At 35.7% G+C, this 11476-nt stretch overlaps 1 protein-coding gene across 2 annotated transcripts in view; it reads left to right on the top strand.

The window, feature by feature from the left end:
* The window catches only part of cnbpb (CCHC-type zinc finger, nucleic acid binding protein b), a 5254-nt gene extending 1752 nt beyond the window's left edge, over positions 1–3502 (top strand). For both annotated transcript variants that reach the window (XM_079844988.1, XM_079844989.1), the window contains exons 2-5: positions 60–184; positions 259–324; positions 2247–2445; positions 2517–3502. In XM_079844988.1, the coding sequence (XP_079701114.1) occupies positions 60–184; positions 259–324; positions 2247–2445; positions 2517–2634 (508 nt within the window). In that variant the 3' untranslated portion in view covers positions 2635–3502. The remainder of the gene's footprint in view (positions 1–59; positions 185–258; positions 325–2246; positions 2446–2516) is intronic.
* Positions 3503–11476: the final 7974 nt, after the last annotated feature.

Genomic DNA, 11476 nt, shown 5'->3' on the forward strand with positions numbered 1-11476 from the left:
TGTCAGAACTCTTCATACACAAAATGTTCATAAAGTTAAGTGTTTTATTCGTCTCTCAGTTGTAGGGTGCAGTCAGAGGCTATGAGCAGCAACGAGTGTTTTGGTTGCGGCCGAACCGGCCACTGGATCAAGAACTGTCCGAATGCTGGACGTGGACGTGGCAAGGGCCGTGGCAGGGGCAAAGGTGAGAACTGCTCAATCTCATATGAATCCATCCAAAATAACGTGTGAGTAATGTGTTTCTCCTGCCGCCGCTAGATCTGTTCTGCTATCGCTGCGGAGAGCCGGGCCACGTCGCGCGGGACTGTGAGCGGACTGAGGATGGTGAGGACGTGCTCCCATTGGTTCCTACATGTTCTGAATCTAGACATTCAGTTAGCTTTACATAGTCTTAAGTCAGGGATATTAAATTTAACTAAAGTCGAAATAAAATTAACATTAACTGAAATAAAAATGAGAAATTTATTTCAGCTATTTCCCACAACAACATTTCTCGTTTTTATTTAGTTTTACATGATGCACTAATAAACACAATACCATGCAAAAAATGTAACTAAAATGAAAATATAAAATTTGTTGATTTCAGTGATTTCATCTTTTTATTTAGTTTTACATGCACAAAAAAACAACAAATAATAACAAAAACATGCAAAAATAAAATAAAAAATAAAAACTACATTTATTTTGAAACATTTGTGACTTGAAATAAAATGCAAATAAAAATTGTTTAATAATTTTTATTTAGTTTTACATGATGTAAAACATAAAAATATGCAAAGAAATTACCAAAATAAAAACTTTATTTTGAAAACAAAAAAACATTTACTTGAAATAAAGTGAACTTAAATAAAATGCAAATAAAAATTATTTAATCTAATTTCTATTTAGTTTTACTAATAAAATAAAATGACTAATAAAAACAAAAACATGCAAAAAATAGTGACAATTTTAAAATAAAAACTACATTTTAGTTACTTGAAATAGTTACATAAAATTTTATGTAATGTACTACTAGAAATTACTAAAACGTATAACATTTATAAAAAAAAAACTATATATACATTAAAAACAACAAATTCAAATGAAAATAGGAAGAAAACTAAATGTATTAATATTTATACAAATGATTAACTATAGTAGTGTCGATTTTAAAGCCTGTTTTTAATTGCTGACAAAAGGGTGAAATTCAGTTTGGAGTATTTGTTAATGTGTTTAACACTATTTTAGTGTCCGTTACATCTGTTACATGTACTTACTGTAGTAATAACAGTAAATTATGTATAATTACATGCAACTAACCCTATAGTATGTGTTAATAATTCTCAGCACTTAAATGTATAATTACACTGTAACACGGACCCCTTTAAATAATGCAACTTTAATCTGCAGCCTTATTCATATCCGTTCTGCATTGAGTCGGTTGTGATGCATTGTCATTATTATGCGTACATCTTAAAGAACTAAGAGTCCTGTAGTAACTTTTATCACACCGCTGAAACATTTAAAATGAACCAATCAAGGGAAAACGGTGAGTAATCACAGCAAACAAAGAGACCTTCTTTCTCAGCAAGTAAAGGTAGACAATTTTTTATAAATGTATCACTTGAAAGGGCACGCATTTAGGAACCAACACATCTGTGTTTATCTAAGCGCTGGGCTCCAGACTGTAGCCATATATATGTATGTATTTATATGCCTGTGAATATTAAACTGCAAAATGCTACTTAAATATTACTCCTGCATGTTCCACGTCTCTGCGTGAATGACATGCACACACACGCGAGGGACGCTCGCTGTCTTTGTAGTCTCTGCCGTGTGTCACTATATGACGACACGAACGCATAAACCGTCACTTCATGAGAATTTACCGTTTCATTTGAGAACACTGTCATGTCATGAATACAGACACTCAAGGGTCTTCACAGCAACCCGTCAAAATAATATAATTGACAAAATATATTAGGCTGTTGTAGCCTACAGTAGATTTAGCTACGTCTCTACTAATAATAATAATTATGCCTAGATGGTTGATTATTTTTAACTTGATCTTTTTTTATAAACAATGTTTACTTTTAAATAGCATACAGCCTTTAAATGTTTATGTATTATTTACTTTTAATGATTATCATCATAAATAATACACTTTATACATATTTTAAAATGGTTAAAAAACAAAAACATTTAGCTGTGGTAAACCCTAAAAAGGTCAAACCTGCTCTAGTAGACTAAACGGAGATGTCTTTCAGCGTGCTACAACTGCGGCAGAGGCGGCCACATCTCCAGGGACTGCAAGGAGCCCAAGAAGGAGAGGGAGCAGGTCTGCTACAACTGCGGCAAAGCCGGTCACATGGCTCGGGACTGCGACCACGCCAACGAGCAGAAGTGCTACTCCTGCGGCGGCTTCGGCCACATCCAGAAAGGCTGCGAGAAAGTCAAGTGCTACAGGTGAGCAATGATGGTGCGCTTGAAGGCTTGCGGTGTGAACGGGCCTGATCTGTGGCTTCTGCTCTTCTCAGGTGCGGCGAGATCGGACACGTGGCCGTCCAGTGCAGCAAGGCCAGCGAAGTCAACTGCTACAACTGCGGGAAGTCCGGCCACGTGGCCAAGGAGTGCACCATCGAGGCCACCGCTTAATCCCGTCTCCTCGCTCGCCCCTCCTTTTTCTGATTGATGGTTGTATTATTTTCTCTGAATCCTCTTCACTGGCCAACGGTTGGCAGATAGAGGCTATTCCCAGGCCAGTGAGCTCTTGACATGTAAAAGGAGGAAAGGGGTGGAAAACACTTTCCACTTTCTGCATTTAATACAAAAAATGTTTATGTTTAGTTTGGTAGAGGTGTAATGTATAATGCTTTGTTAAAGAACCCCCTTTCCATGCCACTGGTGAACAGGGACGTTGAGTGAAGAACGTTAGTCGGCTCGTGGGACGCGGCCTCGGAGAGATCGGAAAGAATAAGAACCGACGGTAAAAAATAACCACACAGATCAGGGAAGCGCTGGCTTCTGAATGATTTGCATTTTTTCGAGGTAGCCTACGAGTGATTGGCCTGGAAACGCAGCACAGGACACATCCGGTCCAGCCGGACCCGCCGTACGCAGCTCTGTGGAGGAAAAACAGAACGCTTGATGTAAAGCAAACTACTTTATAGCATATTCAGAACGTGATATCCTTTGTAAAACAGGACAGTTGAGAACCTCGTCCATGATCCCGAGCGATGCGGATGGAGTTTAGGTCGTTCTACCCAAGGTGAAAACTTCAGTAAAATAATCAAGGGGTCATAAAACAAGATTCGGAGTTAGAGGAAAGGTGAATGTTTTCACAGAAATCAAAATGTTATTTTTGTACAATATCACTTAGACTACTCTAAAAATAATAATAAAAAAAACTATCATTTGCTTGTACTCAGTTTTTAAGTCGGAAGGAAAACGCAACTGAAGTTCTAGGACATAGAAATGTAATTTTAAACTATCAATAAATCTGGAGGAGGAAGGGGTGTACAGATTGACGTTTCTTTTCTGAGTCTTGTCTTTACTCTCTCTCTCTCTCACACACACACACACGTTTATTGCTTCATTAAGAGAAGCGTCTGCATTTCACCATATAGTTACAATACCAAACTTTTTTATATATTTTTAAACTACTCGTATACAAATTACTTTAATAGTTAATTATATATATTTTATATTTACATGTATGAATGTGTTCTGTATATAAATGTGTGTATACACTAATACATTTATATACACACCATATATAATAAACTAAAAATGAAGTGACAGACAAATTACTAGTTAAAATATATTTATATATATTTAAAATGTATATATTGTATAAATATATGTGCCATCAAATTGATTAATTGTATATGTGTATATATATAATGCGATTAGTTGATTTGATGATGTGTTATATATATATATATATACAAACTTATATTTATGCAATCGTGATTAATCAGTTTGACAGCAATAATATATATGTATAAATAAGTATGTAAAATATATATATATACAGTTGTAAGAAAAAGTATGTGAACTGCTTGCACAATCTGTGAAAATGTGAATCATTTTAACTAAATAAGAGAGATCATACAAATTGCATTATTTTTCATTTAGTACTGTCCTGAATAAGATATTTTACATAAAAAATGTTTCCATCTAGTCCACAAGACAAAAAAATGGCTGAATTTATTAAAATGACCCCGTTCGAAAGTTTATGAACCATTGATTCTCAATACTGTGTGTCGTTCCCTGGATGATCCACGGCTGTTTTTTTGTTTTGTGATGGTTGTTCATGAGTCCCCTGTTTGTCCTGAACAGTTAAAATGCCCAATGTTCTTCAGAAAAATCTTCCATGTCCTGCACATTCTTCAGTTTTCCAGCATCTTTTGCATATTTGGACCCTCTCCAGCAGGGACTGTATGATTTTGAGATCCATCTTTTCACACTGAGGACAATTGAGGGACTCAAACACACGACTATTAAAAAAAGTTTAAACATTCACTGATGCTCCGGAAGGAAACACGATGCATTAAGAGATGGGGGTTGGAATACATGGAACAAAAATTATGTTACAATTTCTCAGTACAGTACTAAATAAAAAATATCACATTTTGTGTGATCACTCTTATGTTGTTAAAATTATTCACATATACACAGATTCTGCAAGCGGTTCACATAGTTTTTCTTGCAACTGTATATGATAGGCAAATTACATATTTATTATATATATTACACACTTGTATTTATTTATATATGTATGAATATGTGTGATAATATATATATATATATATATATATATATATATATATATATAATGTACTTGTGTGTGTATGTATATACTAAATATATAGTTATATATATATTTATATATCAGTGCTGTCAAATTGATTCATTGTGAATAATTGAATCTTTGTATATATATGTGTGTGTGTATGTATATATATATATATATATATATATATATATATATATATATATATATATATATATATATATATATATATATATATATATATATATATATATATATATATATATATATACACACACAGTGAGGCAAAAACAGTATTTAGTCAGCCACCAATTGTGCAAGTTCTCCCACTTAAAAAGATGAGAGGCCTGTAATTTTCATCATAGGTATACTTACACTATGAGACAGAATGAGAAAAACAAATCCAGAAAATCACATTGTCTGATTTTTAAAGAATTTATTAGCAAATTATGGTGGAAAATAAATATTTAGTCACCTACAAAAAAGCAAGATTTCTGGCTCTCACAGACCTGTAACTACTTCTTTAAGAGGCTCCTCTGTCCTCCACTCCTCTGTCCCTTACCTGTATTAATGGCACCTGTTTGAACTCGTTATCAGTATAAAAGACACCTGTCCACAACCTCAAACAGTCAGACTCCAAACCTCACTATGGCCAAGACCAAAGAGCTGTCAAAGGACACCAGAAACAAAATTGTAGACCTGCACCAGGCTGGGAAGACTGAATCTGCAATAGGTAAGCAGCTTGGTGTGAAGAAATCAACTGTGGGAGCAATCAGAAAATGGAAGACATACAAGACCACTGATAATCTCCCTCGATCTGGGGCTACTCGCAAGATCTCACCCCGTGGGGTCAAAATGATCACAAGAACGGTGAGCAAAAATCCCAGAACCACACGGGGGGACCTGGTAGTGAATGACCTGCAGAGAACTGGGACCAAAGTAACAAAGGCTACCATCAGTAACTCACTACACCGCCAGGGACTCAAATCCTGCAGTGCCAGACGTGTCCCCCTGCTTAAGCCAGTACATGTCCGGGCCCGTCTGAAGTTTGCTAGAGAGCATTTGGATGATCCAGAAGAGAATTGGGAGAATGTCATATGGTCAGATGAAACCAAAATAGAACTTTTTGGTAAAAACTCAACTTGTCGTGTTTTGAGGGGAAAGAATGCTGAGTTGCATCCTAAGAACAGCATACCTACTGTGAAGCATGGGGGTGGAAACATCATGCTTTGGGGACGTTTTTCTGCAAAGGGACCAGGACGACTGATCCGTGTAAGGGAAAGCATGAATGGGACCATGTATCGTGAGATTTTGAGTAAAAATCCTCCTTCCATCAGCAAGGGCATTGAAGATGAAACGTGGCTGGGTCTTTCAGCATGACAATAATCCCAAACGCACCGCCCGGGCAACAAAGTAGTGACTTCGTAAGAAGCATTTCAAGGTCCTGGAGTGGCCTAGCCAGTCTCCAGATCTCAACCCCATAGAAAATCTTTGGAGGGAGTTGAAAATCCGTGTTGCCCAGCAACAGCCCCAAAACATCACTGCTCTAGAGGAGATCTGCATGGAAGAATGGGCCAAACTACCAGCAACAGTGTGTAAAAACCTTGTGGAGACTTACTGAAAACGTTTGACCTCTGTCATTGCCAACAAAGGGTATATAACAAAGTATTGAGATTAACTTTTGTTATTGACCATACTTATTTTCCACCATAATTTGCAAATAAATTCTTTAAAAATCAGACAAAGTGATTTTCTGGATTTTTTTCCTCATTCTGTCTCTCATAGTTGAAGTGTACCTATGATGAAAATTACAGGCCTCTCATCTTTTTAAGTGGGAGCACTTGCACAATTGGTGGCTGACTAAATACTTTTTTGCCCCACTGTATATATATATATATACATACACACATAATAAGTATAAGCAAATTACTTTTTATATTGTATACATGATTTTTAAGAGTATAATAATGAAATAAAAAAGTTGCTTTTTATAGCCAAAAATTGCAATCAACGACCTGCACCCTGGCGCTGACACACACACACACTCTCACTCTAACTCCCACACACACACAGCTGACAGTCAGTGGAGCTGACAGTCAGTGTATAGGCGAGAGTAAGACACACTGAACAGCACATTTACTCACTGTTAAAAAAATTCAGGTCTCTAAATGAAAATTTTCTTGTGACCGATCACATCTACATTTTTCAGTAGGCCAAATTGAATTTCTGTGAATTGATACAATTTAATTCACAGAAATTCAATTTGGCCAACTTAAAAAATTTAGATGTGATCGGTCACTTGAAAATTTTCAATTGGAGACCAGATTTTTTTTTACAGTGCTGAGAGTCATGAGTCCTATGAGATGATACAGCAGAAAGCAGCAGAATGAGACACGAGCAGTACTTGAGTAAAGAGCATGGCTCCTGTCATGTGACTGATGTATTTAAAGGTCTGTTGAAGCCAGTAATGTGAGGGCTGAATTGCCACAGAGCTAAACATAGAGTCAGTGTAACTGAGAGCTGATACACACTGAACTAAGTCAACACGAACACTGAAGGACTCCAACCTTCTCATGAGGGGTTTTGATCTCATTACAAACAATGAAAACTGCTTGATTCCTTCAGAAAACCCGGAGCTTAAAGTCCCCATGAAATCAAAATGGACAGTTCTTGTTTTTTTTTTTATGGAATATTGCAGTGCACATCATTATTGTTTTAATAATCTTGAATCAGAATAACAGCAACTTCTCTTCTCCGATGCCCTACATTGGTTCTTGTCCCTGAAGCGTTTCACTCGGATGTACGGCACAATAGAGAAGAAAAGACCAGCGCAACTTCCATCTCATGCTGCCTTTTTGGTATGGAATTCCAAACCTGCCATTATTAAAAATAAATAAATATACAAATAAATGTAAAAAATAAATAAATATATAAATAAATATACAAAGAAAAGCAAAAAAAAACGAAAATAAATCATTATTTATACATTTATTTCCTTATTTATGTATATATTTATTTTTTTCCATATTTATTTATTTATTCTTTTATTTATTTCCACATGTATTCATTTCTACATTTATTTATTTACACATTTATTTATTTTTACATTTATGTATTTATACATTTATTTATTTATACATTTATTTCTTCCTACATTTATTCCTGCGTAGGGTAATGAGGAGGGCGTGGTTTACCTCAGACATAGCAATCGAGCTCAGAGTAGGCGAGGGCGAAGGGTTGAGGCCACATTGACACCCTGTGGTCGACATACAACAAGTATAGCTTACTGACGTTCATATTGTCTGTGACTTCGATAGGTATATGATCAAAATCTTAAATCTTACTGTATGACATGGATAGGCTACTCTTTATTCCGGACATGGCCGTAGAACATCGTCTGGTCTAGATTTGTAAAATGTCCTGGGCTAACAAACATGATCAGCAACATCTTCAACAGACAGGGACTCTGAAATGGACGCGCTTATATTTTCCATAGCGATCAGAACACACAGAAAGGAAGCTGCACATATATAGGCTACAGTCGACACAAGCTTATTGATCAATGCATTTGAAATGAGACCACATATTCACTTCACATTCATATTTCCTATTTGTACATGCACAACACGTGACAAACTACAACACATAGGCTATCTCAAAGATCCAAAAATAGAACGAGGCGTCTGTTACAATAGAACATTTTGTTGTCGCGTCACTTCACATGTGGACAGTCACAGCATCACTGAATATAATGGGGTTTTCTTAGTGTGGTCTTATTATTTAAGCCGGGGACTCGCTTAAGTCATAGACAGTATGAACGTCAGTAAGCTATACTTGTTGTATGTCGACCACAGGGTGTCACTGTGGCCTCAACCCTTCGCCCTCGCCTACTCTGAGCTCGATTGCTATGTCTGAGGTAAACCACGCCCTCCTCATTACCCTACGCAGGAAGAAATGTAGGAATAAATAAATGTAGAAATAAATAAATGTAGAAATACATAAATGTAGGAATAAATAAATGTAAAAATAAATAAATGTAGAAATAAATAAATGTAGAAATGAATAAATGTGGAAATAAATAATATAATAAATAAATAAATATGGTAAAAAATGTATATATACTTAAATAAGGAAATAAATGCATAAATAATTATTTAATTTCGTTTTTTTGCTTTTCTATGTATATTTGTATATATATTTATTTATTTATTTTTACATTTATTTGTATATTTATGTATTTATTTATTTTTAATAATGGCAGGTTTGGAATTCCATATTTGCCCTGGGCTTGTCAATCACCTTAAAGGAACACGTCGACTCTTTGGGACTTCAGCTTATTCACTGTCTCCCCCAGAGTTAGATAAGTCCATCCATACCATTCTCATCTCCATGCATGCCATAACTCTGTCAGACGCACACACCGCTAGCCTAGCTTAACACAAAGACTGGAGGTAAACGGCTCCAGCTAGCCTCCCGCTCAATAAGTGACAAAATAACGCCAACATTTTCCTATTTACATGTTGTGATGTGTATAGTTATGGCGTTATTCCGATATGGCTAGGATCTATACTCTCATTCCGTACTATGGGTGCAGCGGCTCAATGATATTACGCAGCGCCTGAAAATAGGCTAACTTCCGTCAACATAACCAACGTGACAACCTGCTTGCACAGAGAGCGTGCTGGGGACTATTTTCAGGCGCTGCGTGATATCATTGCGCCACTGCACCCATGGTACGGCAACAAAGTTCCTTGATTATTACGCAGGAATGAGAGTATAGTTCCTAGCCATATTGGTCTAGAAAATCGCAACTTTTCATTTTCAGTCGGTCTTAGTATACAATGTAACAATACACATCACAACATGTTAATAGGAAAATGTTGCCGTTATTTTGTCCCTTATTGAGCAGTAGGCTAGCTGGAGCCGTTTACCTCCAGTCTTTGTGCTAAGCTGGGCTAGCGGTGGGTGCGTCAGACAGAGTTATGGCACACACGGAGAATGGTATGTATGGACTTATCTAACTCTGGGGGATACAGTGCATAAGCTGAAGTCCCCAAAAGTTGGCGTGTTCCTTTAATAAGCAAAGGTCTTAGCATCTAGTTACCGTGTTACTATCTGCTATATTTGTCTGCTCATTTTCTTGCATTTGGATTTGGGTTTATGAAAGGTGTATTCTATTTTAATTTTTTTTTTTAAAGTCTGACCTATTTATTTATTTGTTGTTTATTTGAATAGGGACAGATATAAAATCGACATATATTATTACATAAAGAACAATCCGATGCATGTATCACAGTGTTTATAACCAGGGCTAATTCGCAACACCTGTCCCTAGTAAGGCTTTTAACAGTTAAGATAATGAAGAAATAATTTAAAAAATAAGCAAAAATTACAGTGAATACAATAAAATGTCCAGAAACCAGTTAGCACCAGAAAAGTTAGCACCATTCTATTCATTTTTCTGTCTGTCTAATTTATTTAAAAAAAATAAAATAAAAAAAAATCCTGTGTGTTCTGTGTTAGATTAACTGAGACTTGTTACAGCACTTGCATACTGTAGCCTCTGACTGTTCTAGTTGCTTCTATTGCTCTCATTTGTAAGTCGCTTTGGATAAAAGCGTCTGCTAAATGACTAAATGTAAATGTAAATGTAAATGTAAAAAATAAAAATATAACAGATAAACACATGTCCTCAAACTCACACAGGGTCACACCTCACATACACCCAGCTACACATCTCATACGGCATGATCACACTGCTGCTGCTGTAAGAACCAAGCTTTTGTTACTTTTTTAAAAGTGGACAGTTTAGTTAAAGTTTTTATATTTGTGGGAAGCCAATTCCACAGATTGGCTCCTTTCACAGAAAAAACATTTTGGGCAAAAGATGTTTTACAAAAGGGAACTTTACAGTCTCCACATGTAGCAGCTCTTGTTGATCTGGAGAATTCCAGTCTGTTCACAAATTTACACAGTGGCTCAGGTGCAAGTCCAGTCAAACATTTAAAAAACAACGTTCTTCTAACACCTAATTGTGTTAGTTAAAGTAATATGCAATATGAACATCCTTGAATATGGGGCATAAAATTAAAACAAAATTAAATGCTATTTGTGTTCGGTAATAAGTCAATTTCGATTTTAATTTCATAATTTTGATTAGTACATCATAATTATTACTTCATACATGACTTAGTATGTCATAATTATGACTTTTTATTTCATAATTTATAATTTTACGTCATAATTATGACTTTTCATCTCATATGAGTCAGAATTTCTACTTTTTGAAATCATAATTTTGACTTTTAAATCAGTATTAAGATATACTAAATGCTGCTGATCTGAATGAAAACTGTCAATAAAAGTGCTGTTGTGTTTCTCACCGCTAGATGGCACACATTTACCTTGCAAAAACCTGTTTCACATTTACTTATGAACTCATGATCATTTCACAGTAGTAATAGTTACTAGTGCACCAAGAGTATAAAAAGTTTGTAGACAAACTTTAAGTTGGCTTGAAAAAGCCTAGTCAGAAAGATTGAAATAGTTTGTTTAGTAGTTTTGATGGATAGATAGATAGGTGGTTGCTAGGGTGTTGCTAAGTGGTTGCTGTTGCTATGTGATTGCTAGGGTGCTTTGGGTGGTTGTTATGGTGTTGTTAGGGTACTTCGGTGGTTGCTAGGGTGTTGCTATTATGTTCTG

Source organism: Gobio gobio (assembly GCF_949357685.1).
Source record: "Gobio gobio genome assembly, chromosome: 19".
Classification (NCBI taxonomy): Eukaryota; Metazoa; Chordata; class Actinopteri; order Cypriniformes; family Gobionidae; genus Gobio; species Gobio gobio.